The sequence below is a fragment of the Neovison vison genome, chromosome 2 (genome assembly GCF_020171115.1).
Source record: "Neovison vison isolate M4711 chromosome 2, ASM_NN_V1, whole genome shotgun sequence".
Lineage (NCBI taxonomy): Eukaryota > Metazoa > Chordata > Mammalia > Carnivora > Mustelidae > Neogale > Neogale vison.
This window is the reverse complement of record NC_058092.1, coordinates 214,749,117-214,774,964: the sequence shown is the minus strand read 5'-3', so window position 1 is coordinate 214,774,964 and position 25,848 is coordinate 214,749,117. Positions and strand designations below refer to the sequence as shown.

General features: G+C 36.7%; 1 protein-coding gene across 5 annotated transcripts in view; it reads left to right on the top strand.

The window, feature by feature from the left end:
• NT5C2 (5'-nucleotidase, cytosolic II) overlaps positions 1-25,848 on the top strand; it is an 89,462-nt gene that overhangs the window by 52,228 nt on the left and 11,386 nt on the right. For 3 of the 5 annotated variants that reach the window (XM_044240416.1, XM_044240418.1, XM_044240419.1), the window contains 5 exons: positions 19,207-19,324; positions 20,134-20,229; positions 20,559-20,582; positions 25,164-25,255; positions 25,396-25,453. In XM_044240416.1, coding sequence (XP_044096351.1) covers positions 19,207-19,324; positions 20,134-20,229; positions 20,559-20,582; positions 25,164-25,255; positions 25,396-25,453 — 388 coding nt within the window. Of the gene's footprint in view, positions 1-19,206; positions 19,325-20,133; positions 20,230-20,558; positions 20,583-25,163; positions 25,256-25,395; positions 25,454-25,678; positions 25,761-25,848 lie in introns of those variants that run through there. The other 2 variants (XM_044240417.1, XM_044240420.1) reach the window with 2 other exon arrangements.

The window sequence follows — 25,848 nt, the reverse complement described above, 5'->3', positions numbered from 1 at the left end:
TATCAGTTTTGATCATTTGTGTCCATTCCACTGAGTTTTAAATTTATTGGCATAATTTTTATAATATTTTAATTATTCTTTTGATGTCTCTAGGATCTGTAGTGCTGTTCTCTTTTTCATTCCTGAAATTAGTAATTTGTGTCTTTTTTTTCCCTTCATCAGTTTCTAGCAAGAGGTTAATCAGTTTTCTGGATTTTTTTGTTTTCATCTGCTAAGAGCCAGCTTTTGGTTTCAGAGAATGAGAATAAGGGGGATTTTAATTTAAAGATGATTTTAGAGTAATTATATGTAAGTATGAAGTTACAACTGGGTTTTATGATAACTGTGGACTATAAAAAAGTAGTTTCTTATAAAATTAATATAATAAATACTACCTAAATACTCCAAGCACCCTTATCTTTATTTGCTTTGTATTTTTTAAGATAGGTAGTGGCAGTAACCACTTTTACTTCTGATTATAATTTTTAAGTTTGTTTTCCTTCTGTGTTCTAACAGTATCATTAACGTTATGTTGACCTACTTTCTTGCTTCAAGTGTTTATGGAAAATCCAAATTTCTGTGCAGAATGAAATGTGGCACTGTGTACTTTCTTTCATTTTTTTTCCTCCCTGTATATTCTGACTTCAGAATTTGGAGGATACAGAGAGAATTGGTTTCTTAGTTGTTTTTGAAAATTAGCTTGTTTTGTATTAGGCGCTTAATAAGTATTAGCTGTTTAAATGGCTGTCTTCTTAGTATACTGCTATTTTGAGTGTAGAGAAGACATTTAATAAGCATTTGATTTTTTTATTGAGGGAAGGAATAACCCAACAAATGTTAATTTTATCTGAAATGAAATTATTAGATGTCCTATAAATCTGCATATCTGGCATAATCTGTGAATTGACTGGCAAACATAGATGGATTACTTGTTTTCATAGACTATAGTGAAATTGATAGTGAAGCTAGGATTGATGCTTCTGAAGTATCTGGATAGGACATCACATTTTGAATGGCAGTCATGTTTTGGAGTGGAGAAACAAAAAGAAATTTGTTGAGAGAAGGTGGCTATTGGTTTAGAGCCTACCTTTTCACACTGTAAACTTCGCCTGAATTCGTTCTGAGAAAACAGCTATTTAGGTAAAGTTGGTTCCCGACCCACCATGTTTTCAAATATGGGATATGTATATGACTTTTTCATGGTAATTGTGGGGGATGGGATTTAATTCTGTCTTCGGTTTACTAGAAAATGGCTGTAGCAGACCTTCTTTCATGGGAAGGGTGTCATGGTTTTGTTTAGTTTTGATTATTCACCTTTTTTAAAAGTTCATTTTGATAAGAACATTTGTTTGAAATCTGATGTTTTAAAAGTGCTGTTCATCATGTCAGATGTTGAGATTGATAGATTTAGTGGTAAATAATTTAAAACTTTGATTTGTCACTGATAAATAAGGAAGAGGACAATTAAGGCAAGAATACATACATGGATTCCAACAATGTTAAGCTATATTTATAACAGTTCTAAACTTGTAATTTTCCAAAACCGAACTATATAGATCTTTGGTAGAATGAAGTTAAGTTGAGGGATTGTTGGGGTTTTTTGTTTGTTTGCTTGTTAGAAGAGAAATTACTGGCATGACTTGTATTACTTGTATAAAGAATTTTATGATTTTGCTTACAGTTTGGTACATTCATTCCTCTGAAGTGTGCCACAGTGTTCAGTAACATAATCCATTCTCTAGGGAACCTCATCATCTTCGTTTCCTCTGAATGCCAGCCTGCCTCACACCTCTAAGTTTTTCGGAAAAGATCTTCTTTATCATCAGCTATCACTATAATTATAGCAAGCTATGTATTTTTTGTTTTTATTAGTTTATTTGCTGGATTTCTATGTAAGATTGACATTTTTATATAAAATTTTTAAAATTTCAAAATAAAGAACTTGCCTATTGACATAAACTAATTTTTTTTAAAGATTTTATTTGTTTATTTGACAGAGAGAGATCACAAGTAGATGGAGAGGCAGGCAGAGAGAGAGGGAAGCAGGCTCCCTGCTGAGCAGAGAGCCCAATGCGGGACTCGATCCCAGGACCCTGAGATCATGACCTGAGCCGAAGGCAGCGGCTTAACCCACTGAGCCACTCAGGCGCCCGACATAAACTAATTTTTCCTGATTGTCTTGGACCTAAATCAATTTTAATCCTCAAATCTCCTATAAAGCTAATGTCAGTTTTTCTCTGTAATACTGTAGATTAACATTTTATTTCTCTAATGGAAGTATGTACATTAATTATTCTTTAACCAGTTTGTCTACCAAGTATAGATTAGTTATATACATGAAAGCCAATGTTTAGATTCTGGGTAATACTGAGCCACTGACCAGCAGTGGACTGTTTTATATAAAAAATGCACATGAAAAAACATGCACATGATACATATCATAGAGTGATCCTTTGCACTTTTATCTTCCTCTGCAGATACATGTTTTTCTTTTCTCCTGAGACCACTTTTTCCTTTATTAGACCTGTTAGGTGCCCTGGTTATCTGTTTTACTAAGTTGCTTTAATGTAGGTGCTTTCTAAACAATGAATTTTGAGTTTGTGGGTCTCTATTTGAGAGCTCTCTTTAGGCTTTTTCTGCTTACATGGGACAGGCAGATGGATCAGACTGATAAGTGCATTTCCGAGGACAAATCAAGCCAAAAAATCTTGACAGTCCACCTACGATTAGGTCTTTGGACTTCTGAAAGAGCAAGAAAGTTGTTTTTAACTCAGCTACTTCCTCTCCTTAGACTGAAGGGAATAATCTGTACTATTTGTTAATTTCTTGCCTTTTGTTGTATTAGAGGACTGTTAAAAATGTTACATTGCTGAATTTATTGTTATAGTGTATAGTAGAGTGAAAATGGAAAACAGAGAGAATTGATGTATTTTCCGTTGTTTAGTGCTAATTCTTTTTTCAAGTGGCAAATAGGTGTAAAGAGACCTACCTGTTGGTTCCGTTACTCTTATTATGTTACTTAGTTTTATAATATTATATCCAGAAATTTATTGCTGAGGTTTCAAACGAGAAATTCTTTTCTGATTCAGTGAGCGGCATAAAGTATTTAAATCACCTCCTCATTATTGTAGTTCAATATCTGACAGACTGGTGATCTGCAAAATGTGGTTTCTTTAACAAGCAAATGTTAGTTAACCGCTACTGAAAGTAACTTGAGAGTGACTTAAGAGGAAAACTCCGGAATAATCTATTTCTGTTTTGAAGTTTAAGTCCTATACACTCCGAGTTTAGGCCCAGTCTTATTTTTATCTTTACCTTAAAGGTTCTGAGGTTGTAGAAAAAGCAGAACCCTCTGTGTGTGATTGACCCTGGTTTGGATCCCAGCTCTGTCTTGTACTGGCTCTTGGCTACCAGCATCTTACTTTCAGTTTCTTCATTTAATTTAAAAAAATAAAAAAATAAATTTAAAAAAAGGTGTGTATGTTGGGGGTGGGAGGGTAGGGTAGGCAATAAACTATTGGTATAAGGTTTAAATGAAATAATATATATAAAATGATGAATGCAATGAAAGTAGTTCTCTTGCTCTAACTGGTGGTAAAAGTATTGATACACTGAACTAGAGTTGTAAGGGAAAATCTAAGGAATAAGGAAAAAAATATCAACCTTTAATTCATTTACATTCCTATATGCTGTAGAAAAACCTGGAATGCTAGACAATGGACTCTTTCATCACTCTTTTGTTTTTGAATTTTCTTTTTAAGCACTGCAGATGATGATGAACTTAATAGAAAGTTGAACTTTTTTTCTGAATAGATTTTTAATGTCAAGTAATTTGGCTTCAGATCATGTTTCCACAGAAATTACTGTTTTTAGTGAAGAGTTATTTATTAGCAGGATCATGGTGAAGGAAGGATCATTTCTGAGAAAGGGTCCTTATTTAAATTTAAAATTTTTTCTTTATGACAAAGGTATCACTGATATGATAGGTTTCTAATAACTGCAAGGGGAACAGTTTTTGAAACAATAAAGAACTCTTTTACATGAAAAGAAGTAGTTGACCTTTGTGGTTGCATGAAAGGCATAAACATGCAGTAAGTTCCATGGAATTAACATCAAAATTTTATACAAACGATTGTTAAATTTTCAGAAGTCTTTATCCCAAGGGGGACAGTAGGGTAGGAAGAGGGTTTGTTAATATTACTTAATGCTCTTCACAGATAAAGGGTGACTCTTGGTTTTAGGATTATGAAAATGTATTATTTCTAAATTGGTTCATTTATTGTTTTGTTTTATTTTGTTTTGTAAGCTCCACACCCATTGTGGGGCTTGAACCTCATAATCCCGAGATCACATGTTCTACTGACTGAGCCAGCCAGGTGCCCCTATGAATTGGTTCATTTAAATCACCTTGACTGGGGCGCCTGGGTGGCTCAGTGGGTTAAAGAGATTATGCTGAGTGAAATAAGTCAAGCAGAGAGAGTCAATTATCATATGGTTTCACTTATTTGTGGAGCATAACAAATAGCATGGAGGACAAGGGGCGTTAGAGAGGAGTAGGGAATTTGGGTAAATTGGAAGGGGAGGTGAACCATGAGAGACTATGGACTCTGAAAAACAGTCTGAGGGGTTTGAAGTGGCGGGGGGGGGGGGTGGGAGGTTGGGGTACCAGGTGGTGGGTATTATAGAGGGCACGGCTTGCATGGAGCACTGGGTGTGGTGAAAAAATAATGAATACTGTTTTTCTGAAAATAAATAAATTGGAAAAAAGAAAAAAAAGCCTCTGCCTTTGGCTCAGGTGATGATCTCAGGGTCCTGGGATCGTCTGCTCAGTGGGGAGCCTGCTCCCTCCTCTCTCTCTGCCTGTCTCTCTGCCTACTTGTGATCTCTGTCAAATAAATAAAATCTTTAATAAATAAATAAATCACCTTGACTTACTTTTTTTTTTTTTCTTCAATCAAGAAGTCTGCCTTTTTCTTTTTTTTTTGTTGCCCCTCTTAAGCTCAAAGATCTAGAAAGACACATTCTGATTTTTTTCTGGCTCTAACACGTTTAAGGTTCTGAGCCATTTTGGTAAGTCCAACAATAAATTCCTTATTTCTGTTACCACTTAATACTGGTGGGTGTCATGGTCAGTGTCCAGTCTTTCCTATTTTTCTGAGAAATTGTCGGGAGGAAAAGAACATTTATTAAGCATGTACTTTATGTGCTAGAAAATGTATTTTATGTACAGTGTACCACCTTTTAATCCTCGCAACGGCCCTCTGAGGTGGAGATTACTACCTTCACTTTACAACTAGTTCACGAAATCAAGAGGTAAAAAAATCTGTACATAGCAGTTGACTTAAGATTCATAGCTGGAGTGTAAACCCAGAGAAGGACGTAAACAAAATCATCCTTTGTTGTTTTTTTTGTTTCAAAAATACTGAAATTCTCTGTACGCCAGATGCATCTTTGTCTTGAGTTTGAATATGATCCTTATCCTTAGAATATAGAAAGTTTTGCACAGTTTTTCTTTTGTTTAATTTTTAGATGTAATTGTAAGGGAATGAAGCCTCAAGATTCAATACTCTGTTCCAGATGTTGTTAAAATTCTAAAATTGTACTTTTTTTTTTTAATCTTGGGAGGAATTGAAAATATATGTTAGACTCCCCTTTTGAATTTTTCTGCCCTCCTCTCCTTTCCAGGCCATACCACTAGCCACCAGGGATGAAATCCAATTATCTCTAATAAGCCTAAAGTGGCATGAGAAGCTAGAATAAAGCTATTAAAATAGTACCAGGGAAGAAATTAAGAGACATTAGTTCTTGCTAAATTAGAGGATTATCCTCCTCCTAGCAGGATCTCGGGACCTTTGATCTGTCATCTTATCCTGTCATGCATAGTAAATGCATTGGATGATCTTGTATTATTGTTTTTGGAATTGAGTCTACTTGATATTTAAATGAACACTTTTTTGCATGGTCTATTTACTTGAACAAAGTCCAAGGCACTCAGATGGTGTTTCTCAGCCATTGTACATGCTCGCAGAACTTATCGGCATTAATAGCATTTAAAGGAGAAAATACAATCTAAAGTAAGAAGTATTATATATTATATATTATTGTTATGCTGTCACCGAAGACCTCTTACACCAGATAGGGCACCTTTTCCTCTCCCCCTTTTTAAAAATTATTTTTATTAACATATAATGTATTATTTGCCCCAGGGGTACAGGTCTGTGAATTGTCAGGCTTACTCACTTCACAGCACTCAACATTTCACTTACCCTCCCCAATGTTCATAATCAACCACCCTCTCCATTACCCACCCCCCCGCAACCCTCAGTTTGTTTTGTGAGATTAAGAGTCTCTTATGGTTTGTCTTCCTCCTGATCCCATCTTGTTTCATTTTTTCTTTCCCTACCCCCCAGAACCTCTACTCTGCCTCTCAAATGCCTCATATCAGAGAGATCGTATGGTAATTATCTTTCTCTCATTGACTTATTTTGCTCAGCATAATACCCTCCAGTTCCATCCACGTCGTTGCAAATGGCAAGATTTCATTTCTTTTGATGGCTGCATAGTATTCCATTGCATAAATACACCACATCTTCTTTATCCATTCATCTGTTGATACACATCTAGGTTCTTTCCATAGTTTGGCTATTGTGGACATTGCTGCCATAAACATTTGGGTGCACATGTCCCTTAGGATCACTACATTTGTATCTTTAGGGTAAATCCCCAGTAGTGCGATTGCTGGGTCATAGGGTAGGTCTATTTTCAACTTTTTGAGGAACCTCCATGCTTTTTTCCAAAGTGGTTGCACCTGCTTGCATTCCACCAACAGTGTAGGAGGGTTCCCCTTTCTCTGCATCTTCTCCAACATCTGTCATTTCCTGACTTGTTAATTTTAGCCATTCTGACTGGTATGAGGTGGTATCTCATTGTGGTTTTGATTTGTATTTCCCTGATGCCGAGTGATGTGGAGCACTTTTTCATGTGTTTATTGGCATCTGGATGTCTTCTTTGCAGAAATGCCTGTTCATATCCTCTGCCCATTTCTTGATAAAGGATACTAGTAGCCCTTTATCTGATATGTCATTTGCAAATATCTTCTCCGATTCTGTCAGTTGTCTTTTTGTTTTGTTGACTGTTTCCTTTGCTGTGAAAAAGCTTTTGATCTTGATGAAGTCCCAATAGTTCATTTTTGCCCTTGCTTCCCTTGCCTTTGGTGATGTTTCTAGGAAGAAGTTGTTGCAACTGAGGTCAAAGAGGTTGCTGCCTGTGCTCTCTTCAGGGTTTTGATGGATTCTCATGTTGAGGTCTTTCATATCCATTTTGAGTCTATTTTTGTGTGTGGTTTAAGGAAATGGTCCAGTTTCATTTTTCTACATGTGGCTGTCCAATTTTCCCAACACCGTTTGTTGAAGAGACTTTTTCTTTTTTCCATTGGACATTCTTTCCTGCTTTGTCGAAGATTAGTTGACCATAGAGTTGAGGGTCTATTTCTGGGCTCTCTATTCTGTTCCACTGGTCTATGGGTCGTTTTTTGTGCCAGTACCATACTGTCTTGATGATGACAGCTTTGTAATAGAGCTTGAAGTCTGGAATTGTGATGTCCCCAACTTTGGCTTTCTTTTTCAACATTCCTTTGGCTATTCAGGGTCTTTTCTGGTTCCATATAAATTCTAGGATTATTTGTTCCATTTCTTTGAAAAAATGGATGGTATTTTGTTAGGCATTGTTTTAAACATGTAGATTGCTTTAGGTAGCATAGACATTTTCACAATATTTGTTCTTCCAATCCATGAGCATGGAACATTTTTCCCTTACTTTGTGTCTTCCTCAATGTCTTCCATGAGTACTTTATAGTTTTCTGATTACAGATTCTTTGCCTCTTTGGTTAAGTTTATTCCTAGGTATCTTATGGTTTTGGGTGCAATTGTAAATGGGATCAACTCCTTAATTTCTCTTTCTTCTGTCTTGCTGTTGGTGTATAGAAATGCAACTGATTTCGGTGCGTTGATTTTATATCCTGACACTTTACTGAATTCCTGTACAAATTCTAGCAGATCTGGAGTGGAGTCTTTTGGGTTTTCCACATAAAGTATCATATTATCTGCAAAGAGTGATAGTTTAACTTCTTCTTTGCCGATTTGGATGCCTTTAATTTCTTTTTGTTGTCTGATTGCTGAGGCTAAGACTTCTAGTACTATGTTGAATAGCAGTGGTGATAGTGGACATCCCTGCAGTGTTCCTGATCTTAGCGGAAAAGTTCTCAGTTTGAGAATGAGAATGATTCTCGCGGTGGGTTTTTCATAGATGACTTAGATTATATTGAGGTATGAACCCTCTATCCGTATACTTTGAAGAGTTTTGGTCAAGAAATGATGCTGTACTTTGTCAAATGCTTTTTCAGCATCTATTGAGAGTATTATGTGGTTTTTGTCCTTTCTTTTATTAATGTATTATAACACATTGATTGATTTGCAGATGTTGAACCAACCTTGCAGCCCTGGAATAAATCCCACTTGGTCATGGTGAATAATCCTTTTAATGTACTGTTGGATCCTATTGACTAGTATTTTTGAGAATTTTTGCATCTGTGTTCATCAAGGATATTGGTCTGTAATTCTCTTTTTTGATGGGATCTTTGGTTTTGGGATCAAGGTAATGCTGGCCTCATAAAATGAGTTTGGAAGTTTTCATTCCATTTCTATTTTTTGGAACAGTTTCAGGAGAATAGGAATTAATAATTCTTTAAATGTTTGGTAGAATTCCTCTGGGAAGCCATCTGGCCTTCGGCTGTTCTGTTTTGATATAGTCGTCTTTTAGAGAGAGAGAGAACTTAGAACTTATTTTGGAATAAATCTACTGATCCTTAGGTAAAAATGCTTGCCTTCTTTATTTGTTTTCTTTAACTGAACTTAGCGGTTTGTTTTTTTTTTAAAGCTATTGTTGATGGCATCCCCATTTAAAAATTTTTCTTCCATGTTTATACTTCTATTTTCTTTGGCCCAACATATCACCTTATATGTTAACTTTGATTTCCTCAGAGTATTAATATATGATGATACTAATCAGTCCTTTCTTACCAAAAGAGCAATGCTTTGGTAGAACTGGTTTTCTCTTCAAGATTCTAAGATTGGGGTACCTGGGTGGCTCCTGCCTTCAGCTTAGGCCATGATCCCGGGGTCCTGGGTTTGAGCCCCACATCTAGCTCCCTGTTCAGTGAGGAGCCTGCTTCTCCCTCTCCATACCCCCATCCTTGTGTTCTCTCTCTCTCTCTCTCAAATAAATAAAATCTTAAAAAAAAAAGTCTGTAAAATTGACAGACTTAGTGTAGTTAAAAGATTTCTGATCACTCCTTAATTTGGAAGGTTCTTATTATAACTACTGGCGATAAAATACTGTTTTAGTATGGCACTGACCTCTAAGTGGGAAGGATATTTAAGCAGTAATTAAAAGATCACCCAAACTAGTTAATAATTTTGCATGTGCATGTATATGATAACTTGTGTATAATTGTACTATTTCAGTATTCTATGAAAGATCAGTTTAAAAATGTTTGATCTGATAAAAGTAATTAAATTGGAAGAGAAATGATTAGGAATGTTAAATGAAACAAGAATTCACAATACTGATGCACCTGTCAGTTGGTGGCTCAGTCAGTTAAGTGTGTGCCTTCAGCTCAGATCATGATCCTAGGAGGTCTGAGATCAAGCCCTGCATGGGGCTCCTTGCTCAGCAGGGATCCTGCTTCTCCCTCTCCCTCAGCTTGCCACTCCCCCTGCTTGTCGCTCCCCCTGCTTGTGCTCTCTTTCTGTCTCTGTCAAATAAATACAATCTTTTTTAAAAAGTCCAGAATACTGATAATTGTTAAAGCTTGGGTGATAGTTTTAAAGCAACTGATTTAATATTCTCTGTATTTTTATATATGATTAAAAAATATTCTTAAAGTTAAAAACTAGATAGAGGGGGTTCCTGACTGGCTCAGCTGGTGGAGTCTGCGAGTTTTGATCTTAGGGTTGTAAGTTCGAGCTCCATGTTGGAAGTGGAGCCTCCTTTTAAAACAACACAGTTCCATAGAGGAAACTGACAAAACGCCAATGAAGTGATTTATTTTTATTTTTTAAAGATTTTATTTATTTGACAGAGAGAAACACGGTGAGAGAGGGAACACAAGCAAGGGGAGTGGAAGAGGGAAAAGCAGGCTCCCCGCTGAGCAGAGAGCCCGAAGTGGGGCTCCATCCCAGGATCATGACCGGAGCTGAAGGCAGATGCTTAAGAACTGAGCCACCCAGGCGCCCCTGAAGTGATTTTTTTTAAAAAAAAGGCATTTAAATATAAAGATTTTTTATTCTTCATTTTCATTTTACTTACAATCTTTATTTTTATGTATTCGTAACTGCTTTTTCTTAAACTTAAGGATTTCATACACTAACAAGCTCAGAAAATGAAGAACTGTTTCTACAAACCAAGTATGCTTTTGAAGTGGTCTGTGTTAGGAAAGAATTTTAAAAGAAATAGTACTCCACTGCATTATATTACTTGTGGATAAAAGCTTTTTATATTAGCTGAGATAAATATCCTCAAGACTATCATTTTTAGATACATACTTATATTTTATATATATTATTTATATTAAGATATATATTACTTTTAGGCATCCCTATTATAGATATATGGGTCTACACTTAATTTCCAAGCTCTGATTCCATTTATGTCATTTCAGTCTCCCATTTAGGGTTTTCACTGATTTTAAATTCATCTCTCTGAATTGCAATAATACGTGGTTGGTTCTTCGATCATTAGAAAATTTAAAAGGTTGCTTAATAAAATCCAATTCCATCTCCTCCATTACAAGGTGATAGAAATAATCACTTGTCAGTGTTTCTGATCTTTTCATTACCAGTCATAAGAGCATTCAAATGTAAACCAGATTGTTTTTTGGAATAAGTGACATGTATTAGTTACATCAGGAAAATTACTGAGATCTTATTTTTTAAAAAAAGACTGCCTGGGGCGCCTGGGTGGCTCAGTGGGTTAAGCTGCTGCCTTCGGCTCAGGTCATGATCTCAGAGTCCTGGGATCGAGTCCCACATCCAGCTCTCTGCTCAGCAGGGAGCCTGCTTCCCTCTCTCTCTCTCTCTCTCTGCCTGCCTCTCCATCTACTTGTGATCTCTCTCTGTCAAATAAACAAATAAAATCTTAAAAAAAAAAAAGACTGCCTGCTATTTTCAACAAGGTTGAAGTCGTTTTAAGAGTCTTAACGTTGGGGGTGCCTGGGTGTCTCAGTGGGTTAAAGCCTCTGCCTTTGGCTCAGGTCATGATCTCAGGGTCCTGGGATCGGGCCCCACATCAGGCTCTCTGCTCAGCAGGGAGCCTGCTTCCTCCTCTCTCTCTTTCTCTCTCTCTGCCTGCCTCTCTGCCTACTTGTGATCTCTGTCAAATAAATAAAATCTTAAGAGAAAAAAAGCCTTAACACGAACTATAATGGAATTAAGAATTTTTTTAAATTAAAAAATTTAAAGGGTCCCTGGGTGGCTCAGTCGGTTAAGCATCCAACTCTTGATTATGGCTCAGGTCATGATCTCAGAGTCATGAGACTGAGTCCCTTGATGGGCTCAGCGTGGAGTCTCCTCGAGATTCTCTCTCCCACTGCCCCTCCCCCTGTGCATTCTCTCTCTCAAATAATAAATCTTAAAAATTTTTTTTTTAATTTAAAAAGAGTCTTAACATAATAGTTATTTTTGATCTATCATCTCTTTTCTGTGTATACGTTCTCCGAATGTTTGCTTTATCCTGGGGTTAATGGTCACTGAGAAAAGGACAAAATGATACTGGAGTCAAGCTGTGTAATGAAGATTCAAGGTTAAACCTTGTGGATAAAAACCTTCTGGGTCAGGGATCTCTTAACAGTGAGTGTTATCTGGGCAGATCATGAGGTGATTCTGATTCTTTCAATCTTTGGGAACATTTGTTTGGTTTGACAGTCATACAAAGGAATCAAATTCAGGTAATTACAGTTCTGTCGTAATTGTTATGGCACTGTGGTAGGGGACCACATTAAGTGACTACATAAAGATTCTTTTATTTTCCCAAGTTTGTTTTATCTACCCTCTCAGTTTTCTTTGAGATGAATAGAATAACAGGATTATCTAGGATATTCTGTGGTTATTGAAGAATGAATTTACTTCCATCTGGATTTACAATTCAGTAAGTGCCTAAATTCTGTTTACTTCAAGACGCTGAGGAGTCTAGTCAAAACATTTCAATTAGGTGGGAAAACCTATGTGGAAGTATATAACCTAAGTAAGGTCTATGCTAGACTCCGCCCACTGGTGGTTCATGGACCCATTTCAGACCACAGACTATAGTTGGCTCAAATAGAGTTTGTTGGTTTTTTAAATTGAGTAAGTAGTTAAAAATCGAGAGCTAGAAGTAAAAATTTAGGCTGGTTGTTATTACACAATTGCCAACATTTGCCTCTAGTTCCCATAGGGCAGCTGAGTATGAGTAGCAAAATAGCTACTTCCTCTTTAGGTAAGACATGTGCCAATGATTAGCCCATTTTGCATGATAATTAAACACTGATGGAGATGTTTGGAACATATTACTGAATCTGAGTCTCAGAGAGTTTGTCAGGTGAACTTTAAAGTACCTTGCTATAAAAAGGAACTATCTGTTTAAGGTTGAATAAATCATACATAGTTTTTTTTTTTTTTTAAGATTTTATTTGTTCATTTGACAGACAGAGAGCACAAGTAGGCAGAGAGGCAGGCAGAGAGAGGAGGAAGCAGGTTCCCTGCCAAGCAGAGAGCCTGATGCGGGACTCAATCCCAGGACCCTGAGATCATGACCTGAGCTGAAGGCAGAGGCTTAACCCACTGAGTCACCCAGGTGCCCAATCATACCTATTTTTTAAGAAGACTTCCTCTGCTGGGTTAATTGGCCGCCTTTTTTTTTGTCCCTCTGTATCTCCCTAGTCACATTATAGAGTTGGTCTTCTAAAATTTATTATAATTACCTAATTGTATATCCCTGTAGTAACCTTTTAGCTCTGTCAAGCCACTGACCATGGGTTGTTTTTTGTTCTTAGCATCTAGTACCTGGTACACGGTAGGCATCCAAATGTTTGTTGCATTACTGTAACTTCAGTACAGGCGTTTTTGTTTTGTTTTAGTAAAAGCATTTGAGTGTGATCTGTTCTTTTGGTGAAAGAAATTACATAGTAGCTCTTTCAATTTTAAAATTACAAGCACCTCCCTTGGTTAAAGAGGATTTTTAAAGTTAGTCTCAATTTTTCAGTTTTTCTACTTTAAATTGAAAACCATACTTTCTGAATGAAAACTACATTTATTGTGGTAAGCACTGCGTAATGTATCTGTTGTGCACCTGACACTAATATAACATTGTATGTTTTTTGTTTTATTTTAAAATAGTAATTTTTGAACAAATCCCTTGCTTACCATTTAATTTTACTTTTGCAGTGAATTGAAGTTGGCAGTCTTCCAAATTCCACTTATTTATTTACATGCTTTAACCATTTGGGAGTTGGTTTTACTTTATATTACTCAAAGTGTTGCATGGCATCTGGCTTTTGTATTTTAAGTAAATTAAAATTAAGATCATTTTTAGAAAATTTCAGAATCTTTTTAGGATCATTAGTGATCTCTTGGTTTAGAGATAGAAGTTTTTACTATGTCTGTATTATTATGTTAGGGTTTTCAAATAGTTTTGAAAAGTGAGAAAAGGCCTCTGTTGTTTATATGAGAATTGAAAAGGTTTTATTTTAAAATCTTAATGAAAATATGAATCAATTTGCCTTTTCTAGTTACAGTCTCAGAAAACCAACATTGCATAACCTTAAATAGAGAATGTTGATGTTAATCACATGCACAGCATAAAAGCAAGTAACTATTCTTGGGTGGTTGGTTTGTATATTTGTTTTTCATAGTGATTGGTAGTGGTGGTTTTTCCTAGTTGTAATGTTTTAGGACTTTTAGACATTATATTTGGTCATTCTTTCTCTTTTATTTCTTTTATTATTTTATACCACCTTCCTTTCACAAAAAAGTTGGAAGAGTCAAACCATGTGTTTTTAAAAACCTAAATGTCTCTAGGGAAAGTGACTTCCTATAAAGTTAAACACAACATGTATCTTAAAAGTGTCAATATCTTCTATGTATCTTCAAGTCTGTTATTTTACTAGACTAGATAGTTTCTCTAACTTTATGAAAGTAGAATAGTAAGACCCTGCTTACTGAGCGCAAATACCACTGATAGAATCAAAATAAGTTTTCCTTCTATTCCACATTTAGACATCTGGTTAGATTTTTAGCAGTGAAGTTGGTTCTTGTCTGTATCAAGATGACAAATTTAGGTGTTGGAAGGGTAGAAAAGTAGGTAGTTAGGTACAAGTAGACTTACTTTAAATGGGTGCTTAACAGCAAGATTTAGACTGCTCTGGTTTATTCTCGTATCCGTTATTTAGCCTGTTCCCTTACTGTAGTCCAATTTTAAATATTGTTTACCAGCTGCATTCAGTTTCTGTCATATAAACCTGAAATGTGCTAGAGAAAATACACTAAAAAATGATGAATTTATTTTTCTGTTTATCTTTTAACTTAAGAATTCAGGATTAGACTTGGCTTCTATTCCAGGCTGAGTGTCAGAAAATTTAAATAATGCACAATACTTAGGCTAATCTTCAATACCCTTGTTTTGTTACGGCCTTTTAGACTAATTTTAGTGATGGTCAGAGGCTTCTAAATAGGAGGGCAGTAACTCCTGTAAATACCAGTATCCAAATGGTGTCTCTCTGTTCCAGCCCATCGCAACAGTTTTAAAACCAGTTTTTGTTTTTGTTTTTGTTTTGTTGCTTTGTTTTGTTTTTTTTAACAGGAGAGCCAGTGTAACTCCTTCAAGACTGGAGTGACACTCTACATCTGCATCTGCCTCATGTGAGTTCTCATTTTGGCAGCAGCACTCTGCTAGGCTGGAACCTCTGTAGAGGTTTGCCCTTCCTTTTTCTAAAATCTATAAACTACTATACACAGTGTGTCTTGGTGGCAAAGGTAACAAGTGCATGAGAATTTTAAACTTCCCTGCAGAATGATTTTGGCTCATTTCAGAGACGGTCTCCTCTAACTTAGGTTCTATCTTGTGTGAACAACATTTCTCAAAACAGAGCCTGTAACTGTCATCCCCACAACACATGGTTGATATTTTTTGGAGAACTGTTTTTTCCTTACAGATTATGGAGAAAAGAATATCTTTAAATGCTCTCAGTAGCTTCAGCTTTCAAAGCTTTGGTTGTTCTCTTTATAGTCTAGTTATATAACCTGAGAACACCGTGTGCTGCTCTGATGGCTGAACCACTCCTCTTTTTTGGACTCTGGCCCTTGAAATAACTTCTTCCTTTGTCTTTGAACATTGGGTAAATTAGGTTAGGCCTGAGGACTTTCTTGAAGAAGAAATAAGCAGTGAATGTGTGAGGTTATGTTTACTCTGAATCTTTTGGTTGCGTTTTGGGAAGTCAGTTGTAAGAATTGAGCTTGAAGTTACGCATCATTTACTCACCAGTTTTGCAAGAGAAATTGAATTAGAGCCTTTGCAGCTGTGGAGAGGTGTAGAGCTCTACAGTTAGAGGTGATGCATGTGGTTCCCCAGAGATCAAGGCTGACTTTGAAGGGCTTGGTAATTTAAAAAAAGGAATTTTACTTTTATTTATTTATTTCTCAAGGGATGGCGATACTTTTTAGGCTTTGGGACTAGTCATTTTTGCTACCAGATCAGAACGAAGTGTGATTATTCAGTTCATTCCCAAGGACACTTAGAACAAAACATCTAAACTTGTGATCTGTGCAGCTACAGTTGCGCTTCTCCAGCCTGGTTGTACTGTACTAGTGGATGATGTAATGACCTGGGAATTCGTGTTACTGAAATGATTATCCGGGAGCTATGAGAAAATGTCAATAGCTTGTAGGTCTTACTAATTAATAGAGAGCTTAGTGAAATAGATAGTGTTGTCAAAGTGGAATTTGAACTCTCTTTGCTAAATCCATTCCCACCTGTGACTAGAGCAGTTTATTTTGGACTAGGTGAAAGAAATTGGAGGGAGGGTAGTGTCTTTCAACACCTAGGCATAAGTTTTGATGGCCGATGTAATCTAGAAATTGATTTTTAACAGTGGGAGTATGTCCCTCCGCAGAGTTTTGGGTGAGACTCAGGGAGACCTAAATTCTGGTTTAAGTTTACATTTGTACTTGCTATGTAACTTCAGGTCAGCAAATGGGGAAAATACATTGTATTTCTGGAAAGTACCCTAAATTCGTTAGGTAAAAGGAAGTTTAAAGTATTTATTTCTGTAGGTGGAATGACTAGAAAGTCACCTCAGTTGAATGCTTGGGAAGTTCTGTCCTGGAATAAAGATAAATATGGCAAGTGTGTAGTGCTTCATTTTCCGCTGTTTTAGGGTTTGTGCTGGCAAAATGGGATTTGAGATATCTACCCTTCTCCTATTTTTTTCTTTTTCTTCACTAAAAATTCTGAAAAATTAGATTTGGGTTTCAATCCAGAGTATCTCCTAAACACAGGTTTTTAATCACTATTACTCCATCATTATAATGACCTGATCTCTAACCAGGGAAAATGGCTCATTTTGGGGTGAGCTTGGGTGGGGGAGGGTGATTAAGGTTTGTTTTTGACTCCCATTTTTAAGGTATAAACAGCAAATTATTCTGTTTTATTCTGAAAAAATTAATAACTGAAAACATTTTATATGGGCCAAATCCTATAAGAATGAATGTCAGTGGATTAGCCAAATCGCTTAACCGTACTGGGATTTTGTTTCATTAAATATTGTTTGAAGTAAGTGGGGCTTTGTTAGGATTGAGAAAATTTTTGTTTCATGGGAATTTGTTAAAAGAGATTTACTTCTCAATTGGAGAGGAAGCACAGTGTTGGGTGAGAGAGATTATTTTATATTCTTAGGATAACTCAGATTGACATCAGTCAGTACTACTTTCCTGGTTTTATTATAATACACCAGCTCTTACTCTTTTAGTATGTGTGAATATACAAGCACTTCCTTTACCACAGCATATATCATTTAGATTTAAGAATTCTACACTCATGGATTCCAAAAGGGTTTTTGTGTGTGTGTGTGTGTGTTTTTTTTTTTTTTTTTTTTTTTTTTTTGTGGGCGAGGGTAATAATGGGGATGGAATTGAACAGAGAAAATAAATAGTCAGTTTTGAGAATATTAGTATTAGCATTAGCATTAAATTATTTTTACCCCTGAGATGATAAAAGAAATGACAGCTGTTTTTGACATTGTTCTGAGGAGGTGAGACCCAGGGGCCCTCCTTCTCCTAAAGGGCCTTAAAAACTTTAGGCTTTTTAAATATGATACATGTTTATTAAAAGATTTTGAAAGCCCATCCTGCTTTTTATTTTTTTAACATTTCAACTTTAATAATAACAGATATATACAGATATATACAGTAATATGTTACAAGTTATAGAAGTACAGATGGTAAACGAAAGTGTACTTCCTTCCCTATCTCTTAGCTACTCAGTTCCCTTCTGTGGAGATGACCAGTATTACTGGTTTCTTTTATGTATTTCTATTTATGTATTCCGGAAGTATTCTAAAAGATTGCTTTTGGCAGGGAAAAGTTGAATAGTACTTATTAAGATATTAGCACTAATTTGGGTCAACAGACTGATTGCAGTGAAAAATCAGTTTGAGCCATAGGGTGTTTATTAATTGTGGATGGAAGAACAATAATAATATAACAACAACAAGTGCATTATTGTGAGATAAAAATGAATGGATTTTTTTTTTTGCCTCATTTGGCATTTAGCGAGGTTGAAGGTCTTTTTATTTTTCTTTTTAATACCCCTTACTCACTCCTAGAGACTGATGGGAAGATACCTAAATATTGCATTTGGAGGAGACCTATTTAAAGGAGAACTGAACTGCAATGATGATTCTAAAAAGTTTTCTCATTGTAGGAGATTTTAGAGATTATAATAGTAGAAAGAAACCCCCATATTCAAAAATCCATTTTATTTCACCTGTAACAAACTCAGTAGGCTTCTTTGGCAGATAACTACACACACACACACACACACACACTTGCATATACCCATCTTCCCATAATCACATCTCATAAAATGAGTCCTAATTCTTTTTTAATGTGTATTTCCAGTTTTATTGAGAAATAATTGATATGTATCACTGTATAAGTCATACAAAGAAAATAAGGCATACAGCATGATGGTTTGATTTACATATATTGGGAAATAATTACCGTGATAGCTTTAGCTAACACCCATCTTATGATATAGATAAAATGAAAAGAAAGAATAGAGGGAAAATTTTTTTTTCTCCTTGTGATGAGAACTCTTAGGATTTACTCTCTTAACCACATTCCTGTATATCATACAATGAGTGGTGTTAGCTGAAGTCCTCATGTTGTCCATTATATCCCTAGTACTTACTTATTATAACTGGAAGTTTGTACCTTTTGATCACCTTCCTCCAGTTCTCCCTGCCTGTATGCCCAGTCATAATTCTTTAATATCTAATTCCCAGTCCACATCCAGATTTTCCTAATTGTCCCAGACATGTCGTTTTATGGTTGGTATTGCAACAATAACTTAAAATTCAATTTTGATGGCTTTATATTATTGTTAGCGTTGATAAGAAAAGAAGTTAATCCTGATAAATAGAATTATATGCTGATTAGAGAAGGAGTTTAAAGCAACTACCAAGCCAAATAGGGATTGCAAAAATAGACTGTTGTTTTTTTTTTAAGCTTTTTTGAAGAATTCCTACACCAATTGTACACATCAGTGAAACCTTTAAAGTATATAGACCTCTCTACCTGGTTAATATCACAGCTGTGCATATTAGTTCCTTTTTCTTCCTTTAGATTGTGAGCATGAAAGAACAGATAAAGGGAAAAACATTAAGTTTCCTAAGAAATGAAAGAATTATTCTGAAATGTCTGGTAATTCATCTTGTTGCTCTTACTCCTACGAAAATAATGATCTGTTTTCACAGACCAGCAGTTGAGTTCTGTGGCTTTTTGGGGCAGTACAAAACATGGAGTTTGAGGAAGAAAATGGCTTATTTAGGAAGAGGGAGGAGCTAGGAAAGAGTAGAAATTCACTCGTTTGCCCTTTGTTTTCATTGACTATTATTATAATGAGAACCTCTTCTTTGTACAGTGTACAAGTCCCCGGAGTATGAGTCCCTTGGCTTTGAGCTTACTGTGGAGAGATTAGTTTCTATTGGCTACCCTCAGGAACTTCTCAGCTTTGCTTATGATTCTACATTCCCTACCAGGTAATTTTTACAAGTTTTTTTGGATTAAAATCCTTCCTTCTATCCTCCAGATTAATAATTCCAAATGCATCTCTGACCATGCTCACCTTCAAAGAAAAGAACCAAAAAAGATTCTTTGGTTTGTTTCTAGTTGTGGTTTTTTTTTTGGTTGATGTTGATTCTAAAATTACCATGGACTTTTCTTGTGCATCATATCTTTTGTGTTCTTGAATTGAGCTTAGTTTATTGTTACTGAAGATCTATTTATGGGAAAGGAGAAAGATGATTAAAACTTATGGGCAATCATCACAGATACTCCTACCATTTGCTCTTGGAGAGCAGTTACATGCTTTACTATAATAAACTTCACTTGGTCATCAGAAGCCTTCTTGGCAGTTTGTGTTTTTGGATTTGATAGGGAAGATTTATGATTAAGATAGATGGTGTTTGAGATCCCATCATGTATGTCCCACATATAGCATCTATTAGAGGGAAATATAAGCCAATTCATTTGTCCAAGCCAATTAAAAGACTCTTTTAGTGGAACCACTGTATTAAGAGGAGCAGTTCAACATTGTTTAAGCTCTTATTCCTTATAGAAAACACTTGTGATTATTTGGACAGAGTAAATATTTTTTAGTTGCTCTTGGTTTAGTTTATAAGAATTTATTTATTCACTTCAGCCAATGGGAATATATTGTTTTGGGGACATGGTTGTCATAAAGCTTGAAGAAAATGACATTGGTTTATAATGATTGAGTAATAACACTACATAAGATTGTTGCCTCTGTTATTTTTGGATTACTGATGACATCTTCATTTTCACATAGGGGACTTGTTTTTGACACACTATATGGAAATCTTTTGAAAGTTGATGCCTATGGGAACCTTTTGGTCTGTGCACATGGATTTAACTTCATAAGAGGGTGAGTATAGAGGACCTTTAGCCTCTTTCTAGTGTTTTTATAGTGAAACAATATGAAAATCACCTTGTCTCCCTATATGTAATATACTTTCCTGTTCCCTCATCATTAAAGAACAATTCTTTGCATAAGGATACTTAACATTTATTTGTCAGGCAGTTAGGACCCAAACTGACTTATAAATATAGTTAGCATTGCATTTTGTGTAAATTAAGTGGTTTCTAAATATACAGCATCCAACAAAGCTAATCTTGAAACTTGCCCAAAAAGAACTGTAGTGGCTTTGACTTATTTGAAATTCTAAGATTTTTATTTTCTCCTTTTTAATACAGTTCTCAGGTAGCTGCTCAGAAGAGGTATGTATATAAAAGTGCTTTGAAAAATTTAAAACTACAACAGCGTAAATGACTAAGATTTTTAACAGCTAATATGTTATTTTTTAATCTAATGAGTAGCTTCAGATATTTGGTCACATGATTAAAATTTTTGAAAGCATGGGTTAAAAATGAATAAGGGTGATAATATTTAAACAAGTAAGAGTAAGCTTTATTTTAATAGCCAGTATATTTCCACTATTCGCACTAATTTGGACTTCCCACCCTAGTAAACAGCAGATAAAATTTGGTGTCTACTGTTCTGGCGAAGCGTCCCAACGTTTTCTTTAAAAATCACAATATTACAGTTTGTCACTCTCTGTCACTGTGGCTTGACAATTGCACATTTTCTCCACTATTATCCTACCTAATTTACTACTGACACTATAATAGGGACAGAGCAACTTTTTTTTTTTTAAGATTTTATTTATTCATTTGACAGACAGAGATCACAAGTAGGCAGAGAAGCAGGCAGAGAGAGGAGGAAGCAGGCTCCCTGCTGAGCAGAGAGCCTGATGAGGGGTTCTGTCTGAGGACCCTGGGATCATGACCTGAGCCGAGCGCAGAGGCCTTAACCCACTGAGCCACCCAGGCGCCCCTGGACAGAGCAACTCGTAAAACTGTAACAGATTATGTGTCAGTCTCTCATAACTCTTCTATATGTTATTCTCAAAGTAGTAAAAACCACAGGATTCGCATTGAAATTTTTAAAGAGACAATATCTTTTTTTTTTTTAAAGATTTTATTTATTTATTTGAGAGAGGGAGAGAGAGCATGAGAAGGGAGAAGCAGACTCCCCAAGGAGCTGGGAGCCCGATGTGGGACTTAATCCCAGAACTCTAGGATCATGACCTGAGTGAAGGCATTGGCTTAACCAACTGAGCCACCCAGGCATCCTGAGACAATATCTTTTTGGTAAACACTTTTTGTGACTGTATAAGAGTATCCTTTATTTATTTTTTTTTTAAAGGTTTTATTTATTTATTTGACAGAGAGAGATCACAAGCAGGCAGAGAGGCAGGCAGAGAGAGAGGAGGAAGCAGGCTCCCTGCTGAGCAGAGAGCCCGATGCGGGCCTCGATCCCAGGACCCTGAGATCATGACCTGAGCCGAAGGCAGCGGCTTAACCCACTGAGCCACCCAGGCGCCCTCAGAGTATCCTTTAAATCTGAGGTCACAGCAATGCCCTATTTGGAAGTGAAGCATCTGATACAGGACTTTCCAGCTTGAATATTTCCAAGTATACATAATAAGAACAGTGTGAAGTAAACCCCCCACCTTGGCACATTAGCAGGCTAGTGATTATATCTGCCTTTCTTTTTTTGTTCTTTTTAAAGATTTTATTTATTTTATTTATTCTCTATTTATATAGAGAGATCACAAGTAGGCAGAAAGGCAGAGAGATTGGGAGAAGCAGGCTCCCTGCTGAGCAGAGCCCAATGTGGGGCTCAATCCCAGGACTCTGAGACCATGACCTGAGCTGAAGGCAGAGCCTTAACCCACTGAGCCACCCAGGCACCCCTCTGCTTTTTTTTCACTATTCCTCTCATGAGGGGTTTGTTCAAGATTCACGAATATTAGGAGACAGGATTTAGAATGTGAAGCTATTGCAAATAATGCTAGCAAGCTAAGCTATTTTATATGTGGATATTGTACCATAATTCAAAATCCCAATGAAGATAAACCGAGGTTGTATTTATTAATGTCTGAAAGGGGTTTTTGTGTTGCGAAGAGGGGTAGTTTGAGAAGAAAAGGAAGGGAAGTTCTATCAATTTGTATTGCAGTTAGATTTACTAACTCAGGATCCACAGACCTTCTTTCTTTCCTCAAATAAACCGATAAAGTTTCCAAATAGTTCCTTTGGAAGTACATTTAGTAGTGTTTCAAAAATAAGTCATTTATGGGTAATGCAGAATCATTCAAACAACACGCACTGTACTGTCTTCGGAGTCCAAAGGAAAAGCCTGTGCAAAAGGAGAGGTTGAGGATGGACGGAGAAGGAAAGTGAGATATGAAGCATACTGGTAGACAAGGCTGGAAGGAAGGCTAGGGCTGCATGAGGCATAACCTACCTGCCTTGCCAATGAGTTGGGGCCTCTTTTTTGGACAAGGCAAAGGCCTTTCAAGTTTTAGAGTAGGATAATACTGAGATCAAATCTTTATTCTGCAAATCATAGAAAGTTAGCAGTACTCTGTATTGTCACTATGTTCCTTCCATCTTCCAAGTCTAGCATTCCCTCCTTCTTCATTTTAAATATGTGCTAGCCTGATTTGACACTTAATTTAAACAAAATGTAATTGCTAGCTATATTTATAAGTCAGTTTGGGTTCTAATTGCCTAATAAATAACTGTTAACTATCCTTATGTAAAGGAATTACTCTAACAGTGGAGGGAATAGTAAAGGATATCCAAGGAGACAAACCTGACTGAGGAAAGCATATCATTACTATTCCCTTCCACCTTAATTTTCATTAGAGAAAATATTAGAAGGCTAGAAAATGAGATATTCTACTAACTTATTCCTTATTGGGAACTCCTGTTTCAGAAGGGTGACTAAGCCAGGGAGCTAATATGATTTTATATTTGTAACTAGAGTTTATGCCACTGGTAGTTAACAGACCCAAGTAGGAATTTACCCAGATTGATAGGAACTTTAAAGTTGATGACCTTTATTTAGATTAGTTATATATTCATTGTGAGAAATGTGCATTTTTAAAATATTTTATTTTTAATCACACTCTACACCCAACATGAGACTCGAACTCAAAACCCCAAGATCCAGAGTCGTACACACACTGAACCAGCCAGGCGCCCTGAGAATTGTGCCTTTTTAAATTTTAGTTTTTCTGTTTTTAGGTTTCTTTGTACTGTTTTTGTTTATTAATTCTATCCCCTTCCTCTTCTTAGAGTGTTTCATTTTACTCTCCAAGGTTTTTGGGCATCTCTAACAACTTTTTTCTGTTTTGCTCCTTAATGTTCTCCATGGGTCTATTCTGTCTCCCCCCCCACCCCCCTGCACTGCAAGTGGCCTCATCTACTGTATCAGTCTTCATGACTTCATCGGTTACCTGTGTGTAGGTGACCCCAGTTCTCTCTGAAGTCTGAATCTCTGTTTTAAGTTCTTGACCTTTACTACTCATTGCCTACAAAAATATGTTTACTTTGAACTTAATGTATCCAAAGTAGAATTCCTCTTGCAGCTACTTCTTACCCAGTTTTCATATTTCTCTTAAGGGTACCACCGCCCTCTCACCCTCTCAGAGGCACCTTCCTAGGAGCATCATCATCTTTGACTCCATGTCGCTCATCTGCCACAGCCAGTTGCCTGGTCTCGTTGATTTACCTTGGCAGTCTCTCTTGATTAATGCTTCCCTTTAAGCGTTAACGTGCTAGCACTCTAGGACAGAACCCACTGCTCTCATCTGGACAATTGCAATAACCACTTAACTGATTTCTTTGTGTCAGTTAGTTTTTGGTGCATAGTAAATTATTTCAAAACTTAGTGTCTTAAAACAGTACCCATTTTATTTAGCTCAAAATTCTGAGAGTCATCTGGGCAGTTCCCGGGCTGCTCTGCTGCTCTGACACAGCCTCACTCACATGTGTGGCATTTGGCAGCCTGTGGCTGGCGGGCCTCATTTCTGTGTGTAGTGTTTTAGCTTCTAGCAGGTTATACCGCTCATTCACTCAGTAGTCTCAGAGGCGCAAGGGCAGCAAGAGGAGGCAAACCCGAATATGCAGGTGTTTTCCAAGCCTCTGCCTGGATCCCTGTTGCTACTACTCAAGCCTGTATTTGAGGATGGAGAAATAGACCGAGCCTCTTAATCAGAGGAACTGCAAAGGGAGACATTACAATGCATAGGAAGAATTTGTAGCCACTTTTGCAGTGTAATCACATTTCTTTCTACTTTTTATCCTGAAATCAATACTAGTTGAATATTTTTATAATTCTGCTCTGATAGTTTTATCCCTCTGCTTAAAAACTGTCTGTGGCAAAAACCAACCAAACATAGACCAAAAAAACCAAAAAACCCCCATAACCTATCAGTGGCACTCTGTTGCCCCTGAATGAAAAATAACAATAGCATGATCTGCCTCAATTCATCTTTCTAGTTTTATTTTCCTCTGCTCCCCTCTTTCTTCTCCAGCTGGACTAGTTTTTGAATTGGTCTACCGAGCCTTTAAGGACCAGCTCCTGTTGCCACCTTTTTCATGAATCCTTCCTAGACTTTCCTCTCCTTATTCCCACATTTACTTTTTTTCCTACCCCATTAGTTGAAATGGTTACCTCTTCCTCCATTTTCTCATAGCTCTCTGCACCTTTCTTGTGGGAGTTGTGATTTTTTTTACCTGGTGATAACTGTGTATGTGACTCACCTCCCTTACCAGACTGAGAACTTAAAGAGCTGGAACCTGAGCTACTCATATAGAATATTTAGAACCCTTCCTTGAATATAGCCACCGATATATTTGAATGAAGCTTTGAATGTTGCTTATTTCTCATAGCTATTAACAATGTTCATTCCTTGATTGTCAGTTAATTTAAAGTTTTTTTTCTTTCAGACCAGAAACTAGAGAGCAGTATCCAAACAAATTTATCCAACGAGATGACACTGAAAGATTTTACATTCTGAACACACTTTTCAATCTACCAGGTAGACTCATTCCCCGTGCCTGTGTATTACGGATGCTTTCCCTTCTTTTCGTGATCATTTGTCCTTGTCCAAGGGAAACAATGAGATCACTTCAAATTATCTCACTTATAGCTTATGAATATCTATTCTTCATTTTTCAGAGACCTACCTGTTGGCCTGCCTTGTAGATTTTTTTACTAATTGTCCTAGATATACCAGGTATGTATATGGTATAACTTTATTTTTCCGATTGATTTTTTTGAAATTAATGTACAGGGTTTTAGAGAACTGGCCATTGTAGGTCTTTTCTGCTTTTCTGAAGTGAATTTAGTGCTAGTGAGAGATGCCACATTGCCAGCCCGGGAGATGGGACAGCGGCAGCAGCTCCATGCAGGCTCTCAGCTCCCACACGGCCCCCTCCTTGCCAGTGTGCTGCAGCCGTGTTTGGAAGGGACCACTTCTGATTGGCTTCTCCTGGGAATGAAGACGGCCAGCAGAGGTGCTAATTGTGACAACTGAGTGGGAGGTTTGTGTGATGATTATCTGTCCAAGCAGAATTACACTGAAACCCCCAACTCATTTCACAGCAGCAGCCCAGGAGCCATTCAGGGGTG